General features: G+C 37.7%; 1 protein-coding gene across 5 annotated transcripts in view; it reads left to right on the forward strand.

Moving 5' to 3' along the window:
- fgd4a (FYVE, RhoGEF and PH domain containing 4a) overlaps positions 1-23,042 on the forward strand; it is a 128,874-nt gene that overhangs the window by 61,104 nt on the left and 44,728 nt on the right. For 4 of the 5 annotated variants that reach the window (XM_088924043.1, XM_088924046.1, XM_088924047.1 and 1 more), the window contains exon 2: positions 7,470-7,553. In XM_088924043.1, the coding sequence (XP_088780169.1) occupies positions 7,470-7,553 (84 nt within the window). Of the gene's footprint in view, positions 1-744; positions 807-7,469; positions 7,554-23,042 lie in introns of those variants that run through there. The other variant, XM_088924044.1, reaches the window with a different exon arrangement.

Consider the following 23,042-nt stretch of genomic DNA (forward strand, 5'->3'; position numbering starts at 1 on the left):
CAATACTTTTACACTATTACTGTATCTTCCAATCCAGTAAAGGTAATTCTAACAAAACTGCACACTGGAATGTTTGTTGCCATTTGTTGCCCTGTTGCCTCAGTCTGAAAAATAACCAGTTAAACAGGCTGAACAGCTTTTCCCCAAACTAGCAGGGAAATGATAGGAATGCCTCAGCCAAAACAGTGCATTGGCTTTCCTGTTGTTATCAACAACTTGCAGTAAAAGCCTATAAATGTGATTTATAGTAATTAGTAAAATTGACATTCAGGTGTACAGATAAAATATTCTAGAGAGGGTAACAGCCTGTCTATAGAATGCTGAAAGTTGAAAAGAGAAGAAAGTGTCCTGTTAATGTCTGACATAAACCTTTACATTTTCAAAGCACAGTGGGAGAGTTTTTTTTTAATGTCCTGGTTAAGTTCTACAAGACAAGGGGCACGAGAGCACGTCAGTTCAATTAAGACTCACTCAACATACTGGGAGAGAAACAGCTACTGAAGTTCTTGCATTTCTTAATTTGTCTTGGCCAGCAAGACAAAACTGAGTTATCATTGCTATTGACATAGCCACAACATGCAAGAGCAGTTACATATTAACCATTGACAGTACTTGCCCTGTTACGCCACAGAGCAGTGTTAGGAACTGATCTGTCATGCAAGTCATCTGAAGCACAACAGCAACCTGTGAGGAAGTACTTAGCAAGCAAATTAAACAGACTCTTCTTTTACATTTGGAATTGCCATATGCAATGGATAACCACTTACATGGAAGGTACCGTATGGATTCTGGACCTGCTTGTAAAGGTACAAGTAGATATGTCATTCTCCTTTTTCAATAATTAAAAGGGAAATTCAGTGTGAACGTGATTTAAGATGCATAGATCTAGCTTAGGCTATCTTCTTCCTGTTTTTCAAACTTGCTTCACATAGAGAGAAAAATACTGCATGTATTGTGTACAGATTTGCAAAGTTAATTTTGAAGTCTTGATCTTCTAATCACTGGAAACAAGTTTAATGTAATAATATAATATTCCCAAGGTCTTAGTTTTACTTTATGTATTAAAAAAAAAGTTTTGTTTAAAGTGACAGAACTGATGTGTTTAATGCGATCATCTTCTTAGCCCGTGGCTTCATTTATAATATTTTGATTATTTTATGTTTATAGTTTAGTTCAGAGGGTGGTGTTGTACTTGAATGTCCCTTAAATTACATTGCAAGAGACAGGGAAAAACCGAGACAAACATTTTTGGATATTCTGAAAATTAGATGTCAGACTGTCAACCAAAACTATATGGTAAACAGATAAGAACCTGCTTTCTTTATAGCAGAGTAGGTGTGATCTTAATGTGATAGTTAGTGGTTTATGAATATGGCTCTGTCTTTGGATGGCTTTGAAAATAGGTTTACTTTATTTGTTAATAAATAATACGTTAAGTGATGTTAATAATTTCAGTTATTAACAGAAGTAATGAACATACTGTACGTATTTCATAAATTATTAGTGTCTCGTGTGTAAAGCTCTTGGCGGTAATGTTGTGAAAGTAAAAATTGCTTGTGTGAGTTTACATACAAATCTAATTTGGAAATGGCAAAAGCATTCATTAGCAGGCTGTGTTTGCTGGTGAATCCTCGAAACATACTGTATCCTTAACAAGTTGGTTGCTTGGATCTTAGCTTATACTAACATGCACGAGCATGTGTCATCTGTTATAGCCTCATTGCGCTAGCTTTCTGAGGATTTCAGAATAAAACTCAAAATACAACTCGCTTTTGTGAGTTTTAGCCCCTTGATGTTTTAATGGTTTGGCACCTGACTAGATCAGTGAGCTTTTACCCCTCTAGCAGTACCATTCAATGCCCTTAAACATTATTTCCACTCTTTTTTCTGCCTTCTTTCAGTTCCATGGGGCTCATACCATGTTTTCTCTTCTGTTGCTCTAAGGTGGTGAAATTGTCTCCCAAAGTTGAGAAATTTGAAGGTCTCTTTCAAATCCTGTCATAAAACTTACTTGTATACACTTGGTTTTAATTCTGTTTAATTTAATGTACTGTATTAATTTGTCTGTACATGTTTCTGTTGTACTGTAAAATACCTTCAGGTGTAATGTCATGAAAGGTGCTATCTTAAATAAAGATTATTATTATTGTTATAGGTAATTAACACTGCTGCACTGGAGCACTGGGTGTTATCTGTGTAGAGTTTGTAATGTTCTCCCCATGTTCACGTGGGTTTCCTCCATGTGGTTTGGACTCCTACAGTCGAAAGACGTGCTGGTAGGTTAATTGGCTTCTGGAAAAACTGGCCCTGGTGTGAGTGTGTGCATGTTTGCATCTCTGTGCGCTCTGCGATGGACTGGTATCCTGTCCAGGCTGTACCCTGCCTTGCATCCGTTGCTTGACGAGGCTCCAGCTCCCAGAATAGACCCTATTCAAAGAGATTAATGTAGATGGCTGAATAGATTAATGTTATGTCAGTGGAAAACTAGAAAGATACATATCTTATCTAAAGAAAGCCTCAGGGTCCTCCTTCAAAAGTTAAGACACTAAAGTAATGTCTCTCCCTTAAATTCTGTTATATTGGTGTTCCTTCATTTCTCTGCATTTTTTCAGAAATACAAAGGTGTATATATAAATGATAACTTCTGCTTTTTTATCCTATGTTTAACAACTAAGCACAGTGGATTGTTTCTAGCTCATTACTAAACTGAGAACTAAAAGTATAGTAAATAGAATTGGGAAGGAATTCAAAACAGATGCTGATAGTTTCTTGGAAATGAGTAAAGGCATACGGTTGCATGGTTTTATCTTGGTTTCTTTTGTTGTCGTTAAAAGACTTCTTTTACAAGGTTTTGTTTTTTTACTTTGTACCCCTAAAAACTTGCATTTTTTTCTAAAGACCCTTTTCCCAGTGTGATTATTCTTCACCCTCAACAGCTGATTTTTGCCTTACTACTGTCACCCTTGCGTGGTGGGTTTTGTGAACGGAAAGCAACGGGGACCTTTGTCTCCAAATTGTGTTTCCAAAATATTATTTATCTTTCACTTCAGTATCTGTGTGACTCTTGCTGTGAAGCTCTCACCCACAGGTCACAAAACAGTCATGGAGGGGTTGCACTGCTCATTTGGATGCTTCTTGCTTCCCTTTTTGCTGTTTGTCACTTCTCATTTTGGTCTTCTCTTTTGTTCCTTTGCTAACTCAAGGTTAACAGAATAAGATCCGTTGCAATTTGATCTCGTTTTTCACTGGTCCTTTCTCAGGGACTCTGCAATACCCAGCTTTGCTTTCTCAGCCAGTGTAGTAGAAGGTGTGAACATAGACTGTACACGAGCTAAATGGGGCTTACAGATGCAGCTGGTATTGATACTACTCTGCTGCATAATGGTGACTCACAGGCCATCTCAAGCTCTGTTGAACGCTAAACCCTTTCTCACCTCAACAAATTCACATGCTGTTGGGCGAGTTTAAGGTTTTTATAAAAGCGGACAATAACACAACACGACTGTGCCTGGTTAGTGTATTGGCAAAAGAGAATGGTGTTGTCTCTTGAGTATCTCGAGTTCTTGGTGAGCGTACCTCCTTTTGCTGTCTTGTAGACTGTAGGTCCATTCCTTCACTTTCCAAAGCCTTTAAGCATGAATTGCCTTACCTCAGTTTGCCTTATTTTTATATGTTAGAACTAATTTCTTCCATCAGGAATGTTTACTGCTACTTGCCAGTAAATGTAGAAGAAATTCAAAACTACGTTTATTGTTCCAAATAAAGAATGTCAGCAATTTTGTTTGCAAATGTTACATGTATTGTCAGAGTTTCAAGTATTTCAGCTGAAATCCATAATGAATATTTAGTTGTGTGAACGTAGGGGTTAATATAAGGCTGCGGATACTTCCTAATTGCAACTACTGTACATACATATGCTGTATATGTCTTACAAGGAACATCTTTCAGGAATATTGTGTTTTTGAAGAGTGATTATTTTGATTAATTCTCATAATGAATTATAATAATGTGAATATGAATTAGCACTAAGCTAATAGCAGAAACCTCTATTCATCATGTATACAAATTGAGCATCAGTTGCAGTTGACAGCTGTTACACCTTGGTCACTGGTCAAAGTTAGTCATGCCTCCCTGATAATAATAAGAGTAAAACAGTTGTCCATGGCTGCTAACTTTAACTTTATGTATGTTAAGCAGAAACATAACAATTTAGATGGGTCTGCTCTTCTGGTTTTTGAAATGGTGCCAGATAATTAATATACACGCGATATAAATAAAGCTCTCATAATTTCATCAAAAGATTCATACAAATATAAGTAAATCATTAAAAAGCTGCAAGCTTTTAAAATGTACTGTACACAGGAAAGTAGATTTTTGACTCACATGACGTGTGCCTTATTAATGAAAGTTTAAAGCTTCTTGTATATACTGCCACTCGTGTATGTGTATATACTGTATACAGTAGATGTCACATCCTCCCTTCTCTTGGTTCAATCGTAGCCAGTATCTGTATATTATAAAGAAGGGGCAAAGTGGAATGCTGGAGAGTATGCTATGTACAGTATTTTGCAATGCGGAGCTTTCGTAAATATTAAAGGCACAATTGACTTAATTGTCTCAGCTATTTTAAATTCACAGAACATAATGGTGCAGGCAGGAGCTGCACATTTAACAAGCCTTGGGTCTTGACTAACAGCAGGAAACCCTTGATGAGGTTGGGGCATGTCCACAAGGATTTAAAATATTTACAGTTCATTACATTACAGTCTGTCAAAGTGTTGCCTGTAGCTCTGAAAAAGCACTAATCAAGGACAGGCTGTGAAACCAGAAGGAAGAAGGCTTTGTTCCTAATGTTGTTCATGGTGCCCTAGGTTTCATCTCATGCTGAGGTATCCTTGCTCTGTAAGAGCATATCTTTAATGGCCAATGAGTTGTCCAAATTAAGTGAGACCCCATGCTGGGAACACTGACAAGCTTTCATCACCTAGATAAGATTGTTAATGTGCTGTACTGGGGTTCAGATACATGATATATCAGCACTGTTAGGAGGTAGAGAATAAAAACAATAATACAGTATTTACAGTGGACAGAGCACTGACTTTATAATATATAAGCCTTTCTATTTTAGAGTGCCTTATACCCATTTAAAATATTTTTTTTCAGAAAGCATTTTCTTAAATGGTGTGTCCTTGACCTGAAAGATCCAAATTCTTCCAAATATAATGCCCTTTCTCAAAGCACATGCAAGTTGAGGGTTTTAGCTAGTCATACAGATTCCCAAGAACTCCAAAATACAGTCATCCTTGTCCAGGTTCTTTACATCTTAACTTGAATGGCTAACTGCAGGTTTGCATAGAACGCTAAATTAGAAATTATCAATTGTTTTTGCAAATATTAAACTAGCATACCTGTATTATTCTCTCTTAATGGTTCATAGCCTGGGTGGCAAGTTGGCACAGTGGTTATCATTGCTTCCTCAGAGTGCTGGGGCCCTGGGATTAGTTCCTGGGGTGCTACAGTATCTGTGTGGAGTTTGGATGCTTTCCCCATGTTCATGTGAGTTTTCGCTGGGTGCTCTAGTTTCCTTCCCCAGTCCAAAGACATACTGGTAGGTTAATTGGCTTCTAGGAAAATTGGCCCAGATGTGAGCATGTGTGTTTGTGTCTGTGTGTGCCCTGTGATAGACTGGCATCCTGTCCAGGGTGTACCCTGCCTTGCACCCGGGATAGGCTCTGGCTCCTCCACCTCTCTGTATTGACCCTGTAAAGATGTTAGAAAATGGAAAGATAGATGTACTTACCGCAGTAAGTTTTCTTATCCTTTTTCTTACAAGGCAAACCATATTTGTTTACTTAACTTATCTTGAAAGCCAGCTTGCATTTCCTTAGGGCTGAACAGTATCAAGAAAAAGTTTGTCATCCTCCAGTATAATTATGGAAATTAGAATTTCTTATCATCATAAAGGTCTGATTAAACACAGATCTTTTCTTTGGGTAGCCCTGTCCTGTATAATAATCAGACGCGTTGAGAGTTTGTTGTTCACCATATAGGTTAGTGCACATCATGCCACAATCAGAAGAGCTTTCAGAGGACCTCAGAATAAAATTAGTTGATGCTTATCTGTATAGACGAGGTTCTAAAAACATTTCTCAACATTTGGGGCTCCATCCATCCACTGATACAGCAGGATTACAAAGGCAAAATTTACAAATATATGCTGACTCTACCCAGGTTTTAAATGGAGATATTGTTCTAAAACTGCAGCAGATCAAGTCTATGTGAGAAAGTCGTACTTCTAGAGCAGCACACAATTGAGGGTAAAATTATTTGACATTAAATGGGAGTGAAAAATGTTGACTTTCCATTAAAGAATTGAAACCCTTGGTTTCTTATTTATGAAATGTATATTGTGTAGAAAACCTAGTTTGGCTTTTTCCAGTATGATACTATACATCGTTGTACAGTCTTGTCTTGTCAATCTTGTCTTGGCAAGATTTTCACAAGAGCAACCCGGAAAACCATCCAAGAAGTCAAAAGGATCCCCAGAGTATAATCCCAGGATCTCCAGGCCCTTTTACTATGAAATGTCAGTATTCAAGCCTCAACATCAGGAGAGGACTGAATGGGAATAGTTTTCATAGGAAAGTAGCTAGGTACAAAACTTCTCTTTGTCAAAAAAACAAAACATTGTTATCTATCTCTTGTTTGTCAGTTGACACGACTGCTGAAAGAATGTTCTCTTGACAAATAAGTCAAAAGTTTAACTTTTTGGTCACATTGAGAAGTGCAAGTGCTTACAAGGTGTAGCAAAACATGGTGATTTACAGTATTACACTGTGTAACACAAGATCATCAAAAGGGTGACAATAAGAAGTTATTTGGACTGAACTTTTTGATTGTTTGCCATTAGCTAATTGTTTCAAGGATTTGGTCAACCCTACCCTGCTATCTACTTGATAGCAATGAATTTTTTTCACCAGTGAGGTTAGGTGGCTTATTCAGGAAACCCACATCTTTTGCATAAAGAAATACCTGTTCTGAACTAAACGCACACTTGTGCTCATGGGGCCTTGTTCTACAATTGATCCTGAAGCAGATCTCAGGATTAACTTTGGTGATACCATGTAAGGTTTTTGAACATTTGCATATGGACTTCTCACAGTTCTCACATATTTAATTATGACAGGCCTCAAGTACTGGAATTAAAATAGTTTTAACCAACTGCAGAGAAGTGATATCCTTTTCTGTGACATGGTTTACTTCATACTCTGTTTGCTTCATTTTCTGAATTACTCATCTCAGGCAACAGAAATTATTTGAGACTTCACCACAAGAGTCTAATAAAGCTGCTTCTGTAAGTTAGCAACAAACAGTATTCAAATGAAATGTGATTTTGGAAGGAAATCCTTATCAATGTTGTACACCTCTTTATACATTATGTAATATTTTGTGTCTCTTTTTTCTTTCAGATAAGAAAAGTAAACAGAACTGTTTCTCCTCAAAGACCTCAGATGAAGCAGCTTGTGTGGGACTGAAAATTGCTCAGGCTAAAGGTAGCAACACCTGCTGTCTGTTCTCTAGCTTTAGAAATCTGATTAAATCTTTCTTATTGCAACAAATTGTTCTTTTGTAGTATTAATAAAGACACTAGGGCGTTTAGATATTATAGCCAATAAGCAGTAAAGAGAAAGTGCTAAGCATGCAATTTTGATGCTTTCATCATTTGGGAGCTACCTGTTTATTACAAAAATATTCTCAAACACTGTGAATGATCAATATTTTAAGACATTTCCTCCCTAATGTACATGATCCTGCGTCAAAAATATAATTCTCCATTAAAATTTTTGTAGCTTGTTTAGAATATAATAAAAAATCTAATATTAGGGATTATTTGTGCTTTTAATATCTTAAATGTAAAGGAGTAATTATAATGTTAACTCAAGTATTCCATCATTATTAACTTGAAACCCACCTGTCAGCATTGAGGGTGCATGTATACAGTCATGCTGAACCCACGTCGGTAGTTCACAGATCTTAAGTCTGTGTGTGTTTGCAGAGCTGTCAGATATGTAATTTTGCCAACAGAGAGACAAGACTGCAATTGCATCATAGTACTTGTTTATAAGGCAGGAGTGTATGTTCTAATTAAGATTCACAATATATTTCCCAGGATAGCTGTGCATCAGTTGTTACTGTTGTGAAAAACAATTAGTATGTTGTTTTTGATTTTGATTACTTTATCTGTGGAGTTCAGACACACTGAATATGAAACTTCATATTCATATGCTTGTCACTCGGGAACACAAGCTACAGATCACGGTTGATGCTGTGGAGAGAGCTGTTTAAAAGAAATATGGGAGCAAGACCACAGTGCCCTTACCTAAGGTACTTTCATCTGAAGAGCACATCCTGTTATCAGTATTTCCACTGGCAGGACAATAACCCAAACACTTCAACAGAGCTGCAGATGGGTGCCAGCACCTAACTTGCCTTATGCCACTAATCTAAAGGCCATATTAAATACAAGAGCTGCTAGTCTCTCATAGGCCCAAGCAGGTACCAATGAAGCAATGAAGCATACTACCTGAGACACCCCCCCCCCATCCCCCAAAGAAGCAGATCTTTGACTGACTCCAGTTACAGTATTTGACCGCTCTGAGACTTCTTATATTCTTATATTGTTCATAATTGAACTACAGTATGGTTGTCAATGGCCGCTATTCCGAGGAGGAAGAGCCTCAAGCTACAGCTACTGGGATCATTTTACGTCAAGAGGAATTTGGGCTGTTTTTCCAGTCCGTCTGCTACATTTATAAGTAACTCGTAAAACATTTCTTTTCTGATCATGGCAGTCCATTCAGTTTATCTGTTTTCACATACTGTAGGTGCATAGGACTGACACTTTCTTGAATGAAATATCTAGCAATAAACATTATTTACATCTTCTGTTACTTTTTGTTACTTGTAGAACAGGATTGCTTTTTAACATCTTCTTTAGTGAAGATTATTTACTTTTCTTCTTTACTTTTCACTACTTGGGTATAGACTTGAGTACTATACTCACTACTTGAGTAGTGAAAAAGAGCACACTCTCAGTTACTTTTTGAAATACTAGAAACAAATCCTCTGTGTCTGTGTTTCTTTCAGTTGTGAAAGATGGGGGTGGCTTTACAGCAATAATACGTGTCCTAGCCATTTCGAAAGCACCTGTTTTTTTTTAAATCCTATGTACTATATAGTATATGGTACAAGGTGCGGCACAACCACAGATGGCTCACGTAGCTCAAGATAGAGAGTGTCAGTTTTTTTTTTGTTCAAGACAGACACTAGTTTGTGTGAAGTGATATCTTTTTGTGCAAATCTATTTTTACATCAGCTCAGAAGCGGAGGCTGGCTTGATAAATATTCTAAAACCCCTCAAGCTGTTGCCTTGAATGTAAATGAGCCCAGTATAATGATCCCACGCTCTATTCTCTGTCTGACCTGATAATGAGGCTGCCCCAACAGGACTCAAAAAGTCTGCGCTTGCATTTTTTACCTCCCCTGAGACTAAGATAGTGAATTCTAAAGCCATTTTGTCATCATTGAGTAAGGCTGTGATAACATTTAAAGCTTAACTATCAAAGTTATATGCACTGTACAGCATTGTGAGCAAGATCAACTTCAAAATTCAAAATCTAGTGGACAGCGTAATATCACACCCATGGTGATAGCTCAGGACAGATATACAGGTTTAGAATCTATGTCCTAATTTCTGATTTTAAAAAAAACATCACGCTAGCCTCCCACTAATTTTCTGTGTCTTGGAGCAATTTGTTCTGAAGGCACTTTGAAGGCTGTGTTTTTACAAAAGCAATTTCAAAATAAAATTTAATATTACCAAGTGGTCAGACTTTTTCCCAATATTAGAGGTTGAATGGAAATAGCTAATGTAACAAATCATCTGGATGTGGAAGATATTACCTGCAGTTTAATTAAAACATCTCTTGAGGATTGTCTTAAATTGTTATAAATTATTTTGACCTGATCCTTACAAGTCCACCTGTGGCCTAATTGTATTCCACAGTAACACATGATATTTCTCAAATATATTTCCAGAAATGTGTCACAGTTCATGTATTTGAATACTGCGTGAGAGAAACTGAAACTGCCAAGGTAACTTAAAGGAACATCCATTTATAGTGTATTATACTGTTCCTAGTTTAGCTAGACAGTTGTACAAGTCTATATTCCTTTTTAGGAATGCAATTTTAGCTGACTCTTCTTGCTAGACTGAAGACTCAGTTCTGTAGCCCTGAAATGTATTTTGTCATGCAAGAAATTTGACTATGTAACCTAACTGCAGCAGCGTAATTGGGCTGGTTTAATACTTCCTGCACATATGTCTGCCCACAACAGTGACTTAATGTCACTGTGCATACTGGAGTCTGTAATGGAATAAGCAGTGCAGCAAGAAGTTAGGAAAATCCTAAATTCCCATGACTTTAAACACTGTATAATTCTAAAACGTTTCCTAAATTTACAGTAGGAAGATCCGGATTCATAGTATATGGGAAATGTTGGACGTACATACAAATTGAATATCTTAGTTTTAATTAGTTTTAATTAATGATTCACTGCTGATACAATCCATCCATCCACTAGCTAAATCCACCTATTATGGAACGGGATGCCAGTCCATCACAGGAAAATATACACAGGGACATTTTGAAAATACCATTGAATCAGCATGTGTTTGGAAGGTGGGGGAAAGCTGCAACACCCACACAATTGTGGGAAGAGTATGCAAACTCCACAGAAAGGTACCCCAGTTTACAGTTGTCAAGAAACTTGGCAGTCAGTAACTAACCTAACCTGCAGCAGTCTGGTTAGGGTTGAACCCAAATTGAACTCAGGACCCAAAAGCTGTTTCATAGAAATATGAAATTGAAGTTACTTAATCAGCAATGATCATTTTTCTATTTTTTTTCTAATTGTAAACAGCTTTTGCAAAGCCTAGCTATGTTGCAACACATGGGTCCTTAAAATATTCAATTTAATCATCCTCTTCAACACCATACACAGTAGTAGGGAGTTTCACTTTCCAAAGCCTACTTAGATTCACACCAGTTTTTATACACACTGCTTCCTTTATTTAGTTGTACATAATGTTTCTCTTTTTTGCTATATTTCTAAAAAAGAGAAAAGATTCCACATTCTGTACAGAGTGTTCAGGCATTTAATTTTCTTCTGCCGAGGACTGTAATCAGAAGCATTAGGCTGTGTGCATTTATGTACCATTTATGTTCTGAAAAATGCTCTGACTGGTTCACAAACTCATAATCCTGTATTTTCGTAGAACACTCTGCAAGTTTCTCTGCTGTGCAGTTATCCAACCCAGTGAGAATAGTTCTGTTTTAGCTCGGCTGTATAAAAGGCTTCATAGACCTTTCGGTGTAGCTCAGTGGTTCCTGTATGTTTAGGTAGGTGGACTGGAATACTAATAGATATTGAGATCTGTTACGTGCTGTGACACCCTCTCACAGATATGAAGGCTTAGCCAGCCACAGACGACAACCCAGCCTCGAGAGGGCTTTAAGAGTGTTTTGCTGCTGATCTGGAATACAGACGAGCTCTCCATGCAAAACATCTGCCCTGTGGGGGATGGGGAGGGGGGCTCTCTAGTTAGAGCTTTCCCCCTTCTGCCCGATTAATTTTTTTAAATTCATTTCTAGGATTAAAATTTTAACTCAGGCTAAGAATGCAGTGTCTGTTTCACGGGAGCTCTGTCCTTATTACTCGCTTGTTTTGTTTGTCAGCCTTCCCTTGGGAATTGCCTGCCAAGTTCTGTGGCATTTACAAAATATTTCCAAAGTGTTTGTTTCAACTTGTGATCAATAGCAGCCAGTTATTTTAATGTGCACAGAACAGAGGATTATTGTAGATCACATCGCCATTGGTATGTGACAAAAGTGTCATTTTGTAGCATTTACCAGTGCAACATTGTTCATATATTTTCAACAAAGAGGAGCACAGGCGACTGAGTGAGCCCAAGGTTATGGAGGAGATAAGTAATGAAAATATTGACAATGTTTGCTTCCGGATGGTAGGAGGAACAGTCTTCATTCCAGGATTCAGAAGGCATGTTCTGCTAAAACAAAAACAAAAAACCCAAGAAAACTCACACTTTTACAACAATAGGAACTAGCTCTGCTGGAGATCTGTTCAATGAGCTCAACATTCAGCAGTTCCAAAGGGAAGACTTTTGTGTGGTGAAATATACAGTATGTGTTGGCAACTTAATGGAATTAAGATCTACTGGCCTTCATAAATTGTACTTTACTAATGGCATCATGGATTGTGATGCAAGATAATAGAGAAGGTATGACTGTTAGTATGAAATCTCCAACTGAGCACATTTGGGGGTTTCCAGCATGACCAGAGGAGCATTATAAGAAAGACCCATTATTGCTGTATAATGCTCATGAAAAAGACTAGGTCTCGCATTTCAGTGCACATACAGGTATGCTACATTCAGTTTGAAAGCATCAGTTGGTCCCTGTCTCATCATGGGAACAGCGTAAACAGCTGTAATTTTGCTTACCTGTGGCTTATTGCAGCTGCACAGTAGAAGAGCACCATTTTGGGTTTGGAATTTGTTTAGAAGGTCCATTAAAACTGAGATTTAATCCAACCGTTGAGGTGTTTTTCTGTTACACTTGTCAACAATTTTTTTTCCTGGTTTAAAAACAGTTACTGAAAGCAGACTGGAGTGATCTGTGCCTCCTTACATCACTTGCATTGCTGGTTCCTGTCTCATTGATCATGTAAGACAATGGCGTTAGTTATCCTGAAACAAGAAGCCCACATTTGTGAGAAGAAATGTGTTTTTACTGAACTGAAATGGTTACTACCTTGTTAGGAAGGCTGTTCCTCAATGTATTGTAATTTGAATATGTTAGTCCTAATAGCTTGGCAAAGCCAACAGGTACAGTTCATGACTCACCCCCCTGACTATCACCTTTCAGCTGCTCTAACGGGAGGTGCAAGGGGAGGTGACTCTAATCCTCCTGGAAAGCGATGTAGGTAAAACACTCTTGCAAAACAAACAGAAAACCCCTTGTAATGGCTACAGTTTTAGAAGCAATATGCTGCGATGCATATGCAAATAAAATTATTTTTTAAAGACATAAAGTTCCAGAATTCAAGCTGTTTAAATGTTTGTTGCAGAGGGATTCTATTTTAAAATTGAACTGACTTCTCACTATTTTGGTGATCTGCTGCTCTGGAGACAGCTAGTGTGGAACAGCTGCCATCTCACCATGCCATGCTGTCAAACATGTCCTTTCTCCTTGTGACAAATTCCACAGTTTATGTGGACACTGACTGCTTATTTGCTCTTCTGCCAGCTTTAGTACACCTCATGTGTGTGTCACCAGCTGTGACTATTTGCCACTCAAAATTAAACCACTTTGTTAATTTTGAGTGGACAGTTTAACACTTAGTTAGGTACATATTGCAGTTGTCAAGTTGTCTTTTAGCCTTCAGGCCTAGTGAAATTAGCTAACTTTTGTTGTGGAAAGCATCATTAGAACATTTGTCAGACTTGTTTATTAAAAGAGCTAAATAAAATTATGATTTTTTGCTTTTACAGACAGACTAATCGTAATACTTTTCAATGAAGTTTGGCCAGGCTGATATATTTCAGGTTTTTCCTCACACCTGAAGAAGGCTCCACGGCTGAAACGTTGTGTTTTCTTTCTTCTCTTTTCAGCATGGAATAAACCTATTACTTGTTCCTTTGCTCAAAAACAATATAAGGTTGGTTAAGAAAATGTCATTGATCAAGAGTCAGCATTAGTAATGATATAATTGCACAAAGGTGTGGTACATAAATGTGAGGATTTCTAATACATAACGTCTAAGAATGTTGTAGGCGTTTCATACTCTGCTTCTAGTTAGGCTACCTGAAGTCTTGCCCTGCTCATTAGAGGAAGCCAGAGGCAGGGTTTACAGTTTATATCCAGGCACCCATGCTTGTGAAACTTAATCTGCTTTTGATTCGGGTCTAAGCTGTTGTTCCTTTAGGCTCTTCCTCTGTGCATCAGAGTTTTTGCTTGCAGGGCAGAGTTTAGCTTTGAGAAATTCTGTAATAAATAATCTCAGTATCTTTTTGAAATTACATCTTTGTAATTAAGTCTTCGTCAATTTACAGATAATCCCTAGAGCTACCACAGGGATGTTTCTTAAGGGGGAGTAGGGTTATATTATACAGTCTTGCCTGTTATAGAAATAAGTTGAAAGAAAACCTCCAGCTTTTTCTTGGTATGTAATATTGTAAATGCCATTTGGCAAGTCAGAATAATGTGTTATTCCTAATTAAAACAAGGCATGTTTCTGGCAATCCACTACAGGATATTGTAGTTAGTAACTAGCTCAGAATTTCCATTTTCTTAGTGCAATGTAAGGATTTCACAGCTGTTGTCTGGTCTGTGGTCAACTAGAGTTTGTGAGCCTTCACTTTAACTTCATTTTTTGTGAAATTGTGACACAGGTGTCATTTTGTTCCCAGTTGTGAGAGTGCATGTTTCTTCAGCCTGGATTTAGTTTGCTCCTATAGTTATAGAAAATCTCTGGTTGTGAAATAGTTTTTTTCAGTTAAGCAAGTAACTGGAAAATAAAATCATAGTAAATCACATCAACAAAAGGAATGTGTGGAATCTAGTAAACACTTTAATTATGTAGCTGAGACAGAGAGAGAGGGGCACTGTACTGATTTCCACAATGAGAATCACCTGACACAGACACATCAGAGCACACCCTTTTGTTCCCCTTGTATTAGAAATTTGCCTCTCCTTGTGTGAGGAAAAAAAACAGGACTGATACTTCATAGCTTTTCCCAATATCTATGGCTCAGAATGATGCTTTTCAGATTTACAATTGAGGGAGGAGTTTAACTGTGACCATTCGTAAAATGATGCTGTGAGTGATTCAACAGGGAAGCTGTGTTCAATGTGTTGAGGATTTTAAGTACATATTTCACAAACAGTCTGCTCCAGGATACCGTACCAAGGAGGATTATGTGAAACAAAAGCCCTGGTGAGTTTGTTGCCTCGCTGTTTGATATTGCTGGATAGTTTCTTGATCAAAAACAGCCTGTAACAGTGATGGCAGAACTGGGATAGCACAGCTCACTGATCAAGCACACCTAGGCTGAGAAACGTTTCAGGAAGGGTGTGTAGTTCTCATTCTAAGGCTTGTCAGTGCTTGATTGAGCTAGGTTCGGTATACTGTATATTTAAGCAAAGGTGGTGTGCTGTTTTATATATTTCTACTGGTTGATCAGCAGAAACTGGGGTTTCTCTATTCAAACAAACACGTTTTCAAGGAAAACCTTTTTGAAAGTAAAACATGTTTCTTTGTATTTCAAACTTATTTCCCATTTGTTCACATGCTGTTGTGTCTGGAAGTCATTCCTTTTATGCTTAAAACTGAGTAGCACAATAGTGGGAAAAGAGGTACCAATGAATTCTGTTTTGAAAGAATGCACATAGAAATGCAGCGTTAGAAAAAGAATACACAACTTATTTGATGAGTACATAATGCAAATTCACCTCCATGGAAGTTTTTTTCCCCTTCTGGTGACCTGAATAAAATAAAACATTCCTTTTGTGTCTTTGGGATTGTGCCGCAGGATACTTGTGCTGTGCAGAGTGCAGGGTGGTTTCCTGTTTTCACTCTCCTCACACTCTGTTTGGGGTTCTCCACTCACTTGTAGCGCAGACAGTGTTACGCCTTGCAGCTCAGCAGACAGGACAAAGCTGTTTTGCACTGGTAAATCCTGCTCCATCTGGACTCTGAGCACCACAGGCCTTTCTTTTTGGATCACGGCCGAGGCAGCCATGGCAGTCTTTATTTTGTTTTTGTTGCTGAATGAGGTCAGGCTCATTGTGCCTGACAGAGTACTGGAGCAGCCAAGATGAGCTACAGTCTTACTTGAATCCCCTGGAAATCAGCTGTCTTTTCACTGTGGTGCGAAATTCCGTGTATTATTTCTGTCCAGCATTTCAACAGCAGATTTATAGTTTTTGAATGTGTTTGAAGGGGATTTTGCTTTCCTTCATGTGTAACTCAAAAGTGAATTTCGTTATTTTTCCTCGTTGATTGATGGGCTCAACACTTTATTACCTTCTTAAATTGCCCCCCTTTCTGTTTTCATTAAATGTAGAGAGGAGAGGTTGTTGACTGCCACAGAAGTTTCATAAGCTGGTCAGGAGGTTGTCAGAAAGTGTAGTTTACATCCAGTCTTCATGTTTCAGGCCCAGGTAAGATTTGATGACACACAAGATTATTCATGTTAGGCTTTTACTGCTTGTAAGAAACTTTTATTTGTGTTTATTTATCAGCTCTTAGGCCATACAGTGTTATCAGATCATGAGGCCTTGTTGATGAACTCTAATATTGATGTTGAATAATAATATATTGGATCATATTTGCTAAATCATATACATTACTGTACATCTTATGTTTTTTATTCACTTTTCATCCAGTTGCATTATAGTGTATACTGTAATTTGTTAATCAGCTCAATTTAGTACAGCTACAGACAGGATGAAAAGGATTGTCTTTTTTTACATTTTGGGACAAAATGATATTTGATCGTCATTTCAACAATACTGATGGATAAAGGTGATCTAATTTTTAAAAATAACATTGAAAAATCCCATTTTGCACTTATTCATACTATTTTAATCAACAGAAATTCAATTTCCTTGTGTGGAAACCCGACCTTTATAATTGCATCAAATGCCTTAAATTAGAATCAGGTGCACCAAAACAGGTGCAAATGATTAGAACATCATTAGAGAGTAGCTTGGTGGGCACTGCCTTATGTAAATAACAGAAACCTGTGGTCTGGTTTGGTCTTAGCAATTGAAGTGTCTGGCTACATCATGCCAAGATCAAAAGAGGTCTCTGAGGCCCTCAGAAGAAAGATTGTTGATGCCAATGAGTCTGGGAAGGGTTTTAAAGCCATTTCCAAGCAATTTGTAGTCCATCACTCCATTGTCCGAAAGATCATCTACAAATGGAGAAAATTTCAATCTATACAGACCAGGTCCTCTCGTCAAATTCAGCCCAAGACTTGAACGAAAGATGCTACAGGAAGTCTCCAAGAACCCCAGGATAACATCAAGGGATTTACAGGCAAGTCTTGCCTCAGTCAATGTCAAAGTGCATGAGGCAACCATCCGAAAGAGACTGCACAACTTTGCCCTACATGAGAGGTATCAAAAAAGAATATAGATGCACGACTGAAGTTTGCCAGACAACACCTACTGTAGGTGAAGATCAGGACTATTGGAACAATGTGCTCTGGGTGGATGGGACAAACGGAGAGCTGTTTGGCCACAATGCCAGACATCATGTCTGGTGAAAACCAAAAACTGGTGGAAGCATTGTGGTTTGAGGCTGCTTTTCTGCCCAGCTTGCCATCATAGTCAACCAGGAATTCCACATTGTACCAGAGAGTACTTGAGGAGCATGTGAGGCCATCTGTCAAAAAACTGAAGCTGAACCGTAAGTGGACCTTGTAACAAGATAATGACCAAAAACACTCAAGCAAATCCACAAAAGAATGGCTCAAAAAGAAGAAATGGAGGGTTATGGAATGGCCAAGTCAAAGCCCAGATCTTAACCCCATAGAAATGCTGTGGGGGGACTTGAAGCGAAACATCACACAGTTGAAGGGGTTCTGTAAGGAGGAGTGGGCAGAAATTTCTCCAAGTCGATGTAGGAGACTGATAGACAATTACAAGAAATGCATACAAGAAGTGATTTCTGCTAAAGGGAGCAACACCAGCTGGCTGCTGAAGCAAGGATGTGTACTTATTTTTTCCACAGTAGACATGAGTAAGATGAATAAGGAAATGATCATCAGCAGTAGAATGATAATTCTCCTTAGTATAGGATGGTGATGTAATAGAACAGGAAGGTGTGGGAGGTTTTATTAGATACATGCTCACACCATATCCTCAAAATGAAAGGAGCTGGGCTGAAGCACAGTGACCTGTAGATGCTGACAAAACTGTCTGTGAGTTTGACTGCCAGATTGCAGTTTCCCTTCCTTAGTCTTTCATACCTAAAGCAATGTACAGTATGCGAAGAAGCACAATTACATGGGACACATACAAGCCAGTGTGATTTTGTTCAAATCTGGACTGTTTCATCACTTGGCAACAGGTTACGTTGTTACAGCCAAGCCCAGCTTATGGTAATTCTGAGTGCTTTCAGAATTCATCTTTGCAGTTTGCATTTAGGTCAAGGGGCATGCTCCCTATATTAAAATGTCTTTTATGAGGTCACTTTAACTACAGATTAATAGGTCCAAACCTTTTGCTTGGAAAAGACTTGTTAATCACCACTGCCTACAATTGGAAGAGATGCTTAAAACACAGAATTTTGACTGACTTTAAAATACATTCTCCTTATCGAGGGAATAATAATATTTGAATTAATAGGGTCATAAGTTTTATCTTGTGTAGCTGTAGTGAATTACTCTGACTTGACTACTCAAATGAATGATTTCCTGCTCTGAAAGTTATCCCTTTCTTTTTAATCCACTTTCCTTTTTTTTGTTTCAGATATGTTCCTTTACTATCCAGCTACACTAGTCACTTAATGTTTTAGACATAACCATTACTGAACGAATTGTATGATATGTAGCAGAAAATATTTTGAAAATAAAATATTAATATTAAATTTGAGCAAGTGTGTTTGGCGTCACTTAACAAAGGCAGTTGCAGGGGGAGCATGTTGGGCCATGTAGTGCAGAGATCATTAACATGAGTTATGGTTTGTGGTCCCTCTGTGACTTTCTTGGTGCAATTGAAGGTGTTGTGTTATCAGTAAGAGCTACCTCCAGTACATCTGTCCTCCCTCTGTGATTTACACCACTGCTGGTGCAGCACAGATTGCAGTGTGGAAAAAGAAATATCAGGTCTGACAGTGTGAGTGTCAGTGGATGCTTTGAAGCTGCTGTTTTAGTTACAAAACTGAGCTGAAGAATTTTGAGTTTTAAATATTTCTAAAAATATCTTAGTTGATTTGGCAACATTCTGTACTCCATCATAAGAAAATGTGACTTGTCTTTGATATTGCAAGAGTCATCTTTCAGCTGTCTCAGGACAGCGAGTTCTGTAATAATGGTCAGTTGTTTTTTTTTTCTGGGATGATTCATGACAGCTAGTAGCCTCCTAACAAGACAGATAACAGTTATGAGCTACAGAATTAACATAGAGTCACAAGGGAGAAAACATGTTTATGGGCTGTTTGTATCAAATTGTTGTTCTCAGAATTATTTTAATTGGTCAAGCCACATTATACTCCCTTAACTTTGCTAGGGAACAACTAAAGATCACATTTACAAGCATCCTAAGTGCAGTCATAAATTAAAAGCACAATCTGAGACCCATTTGCTACTGAATGTAAAATCTCAATGGTAATAAACATTAGAACTCCCAAAGGAAAGCGATTCTCATATGTGCTCAAAGAGGAAGCATTCTGTAACTTCAAAATGTGTCAGTATGGAATCCAATTTTTATAAATGTTTTTGACTTCACTGATTTCTTAAGTGTTTAAAAAGTGTATCAGAATAGGGAACACTATCTCAGAAGAGAAAAACAGCAATTCTGGGTTATTTCAACCTGGTTAAAACAGCAAAACTAAGGCAATTTATTATTTTCCACATTCTTTTTTGAGGGCGATGTGAAGCCATTAGAGGAGCTACTACGTGCCAAAAAGAATAAGATGTATTTACTTCTGTGTCTCTGAAGTCTATTAAAACCCCGTATCGCTATTTTTCTTGCATTTGTCTGAGGTAACATGCAGTAAAACTTGTAACATTTTTTATTTCCTTATCCATTTTATTTCAATGGCGATTATTAGTAAAAACCATTTGAAATTTAAAAAAGTATTGCTTGTTTCTGGTGAGAATACACTGAATTGATTATATTATGCAACATAAAAACAATGTATTTCAAGTGTTTAAGATATTGTAGTGAGTTTGATGATTGGTACAGATTACATACACTTTTCTGTTGTTGTAAAGCAATTATAGATCCCTGAAATGTAGATTATGGGACTGTATGCATATGTATATACTGTATGTACGGTAGGAAATGGAAGTATGAGAAACGGTCATTAGAAAAGAAATACAGATAGAGATAGGCAAGAAACCACAAGTAAGAGATACAGAGATAAAGGTTCCACATCTTATGAAACATGAGGTCATGAGGTAGCGTATATACTGTAGAACTCAGTTAATGCTAGAGAAGACTATAGAGTCATGCTTTAGTTTTTAGCCAGAGTATTGCATTTGATTTTAATTACAAAACTTCTTACAGAGCTTGAATCAATAAGATGTTGCCTGCGTTGAGAAAGAATCTCAAAAACAGATGTCTAGTACTACGCCAGCTGAGGTCGAGACCAAATGCAGACAAACTCCTGCCACTGTTGTTCATTTTGAATAGCATTGCTATTGAATAGCATTGAATAGCATTGCTATCCTGTCTAGCTGTGGCTAGCTGAATGTGATCTGCACGCAAGGGGAAAAGATCAATATGCTTTGATAGTTTTCTGGGGGATCAGGTTTTTTTAAAAAGAGTTCTGTGTCACAGATTTGAAGGTTTTACATATACGCATGATATCTGACTAGAGAATCACAGTTAAGAGTATCTCTACTGAAAGATGTCAAACTACCTGTAGCATAGCTCACCTATTACCCTATACTGTCAAACAGAGTGCCAGTATGAGATACCTGGAATGGTGCTTCTTGTTTCTTAGTCTAACCATAGAAGATAGGACATTAGATGTCTACTGATACTTACACCTTTGAAGAAGGAAGCATTTGCACATTTAGAAATAGCTCAAAACACAATATTTACTCAGTATTATAACAACAGGAATATAATAACCCAATGTGGGAACTAACCTTCAAGCTAGAATAGTTCAACCTTTTCCATTTAATTGAATTTGTGCAAAATATGTATTTGTTTCACATCATTCATTTTCTAACCTTTTGATCCAGTACAGGGCTGCAGGGCAGTCAGAGTCAATCCTGGCAAGTAATGTGTGTAAGGCAGGATGCACCCTGGATTAGGACACAGACAAAAGACAATTGACCTACCGGTATTTCCTTGGACTGCAGATCATCTGATGGAAATCCTTCCGAGTACAAGAAGAGCATAATGCACTCCCCCCAGATAGCACACCAGGATTTGAACCCAGAGACCCAGTGCTAACCATTTTCAAAAATTGCCAGCATGTCAAATTGCAATTGTTTCTACAATGGAGAAAACATACAGAAAAAACTCATGTTCAAATTTAAAGGTAGTATTTGAACATTGACATTAGCAATTATACCTGTAAGACATGGCAACACACTGTATACTGCAAGTGCTGAGCTTTAATCACAGACAAAAATTCCACAGAACTGTCGATACAAATCTCCTTGAACACATTACAATCTACAGCTCCCTACAATCTACAGTCACCATCAGGACCTCTTGGACAAACAAGACAAAACTAGACCTATCAAACTATATGACCAGTTGCCTTTCCCCACTTCAAGAGAAGACATTTTGTTTTTTACAAAAGGTCGTGTCTGCTTTTTGTAAAGACTTTCATTCTGTGGTCAGGTACAGGCGTGCAGGGCCTAGGTTTTCTATCCAGTTTTAGTATCTCAAGCAGTCAGAACGTTTGGTCAACTTCCTCACACCAGGGAGCTATTTCTAGCATCAGGTCTGTTGCAAAATGAAAAGGCCCGCTGCCTTTGCTTTGTCCACTAGTTTCTTCCTCTTGAGCGCTGGTAGGTTTGGACACACAACTTCATGCGGCTTACTAGTTGTTTTAATTGGGTGGGAACAGCTGAGAGCTCTGATCTGGATTGTATTTAAGTAGACATACACCATGGCCAAGCAGTTTGCCTGCTCTGCAGTGACACACAACTTTGTAGGTCAGTGCTCCTCTTTAAACCAAGATCCTATAGCTTTTGATTCAAGCAAATAAGAATTCCCTCCAGCCTCTCTGGTGGTAATTTTTGAAGCCATGTACTTCTTTTTTAAAAAAAAAAGTACTCTGCTGGCTTCTAATGTTTTTATCTGTGTAGTAGCCCTTATCTTTTATTCATATGTGTGTCATGTACAAGAGGCAGGCTTGTGTGATGTTTTAAACTACAGTATCTATGTGTAAATTACTGTTTGCTAAGATTAGAAACCAGCCCTCTTTGGGCAGAAAGTCAGTAATAGTCACACCTGATACGTGCTTGAACATGTTCAACACCTTGTTTATATATCATTTTCAGTTTTAATAAAGAGTGCAATTATGCAAAAATAACTGATAAGCTGCCTCTTGTGTAATCATGGAAAATGTTTGCAAAATGTTTTGGAGTAGCTTGCACTGACCTTGGTTTGCAATTGATTTTCTTGCTTTGTTTCTTTGCCACATATTTCTACGCGGACCATCTCTTAATCATAATCTCACCATGCTTTATGTTTTGTTATGTTATACCACAACAAACATGTTTAAATTCTGGCATGCAAGAATTCACTCAGACATATGCTTATGTGAGCCAAATATTAAAGGGATACATAGCATAATTGAACTTTGTATTTTCAAAAAAACTGTGGCTTTATCATCGAGGTATTTGCTACAGAATACATTGTTTATAAATAACCCTGTCACTAAGAGTTTCAACTATACAGAGCCAGCTGTTGCTTCTGTTGTAGAAGCTGGTCAGTGTAGTTTGTGAATAGCTCCCTCTTTACCACAGTTTGCTGAAGGGTCTAAAGTAGAATTTAATGCTCTTTTTTCTTAAGGGTGATATAATGCAATTATGTTTCATTGTAGTAACGAATTCTGCGTAAAAATGTCCAAAATTTGTTTACATTGCACTTTATACTTTTATACTTTAATATCCACTTTAATCCTTTGTTTTAACCCAGTTTGTTCTTAGCCAAACTTATAACAAGGTACACACCCTGGACTTTGTAAATGCAAATGACTCT

The sequence above is a fragment of the Atractosteus spatula genome, chromosome 8, assembly GCF_055471065.1.
Source record: "Atractosteus spatula isolate fAtrSpa1 chromosome 8, fAtrSpa1.hap1, whole genome shotgun sequence".
Taxonomy (NCBI): Eukaryota; Metazoa; Chordata; class Actinopteri; order Semionotiformes; family Lepisosteidae; genus Atractosteus; species Atractosteus spatula.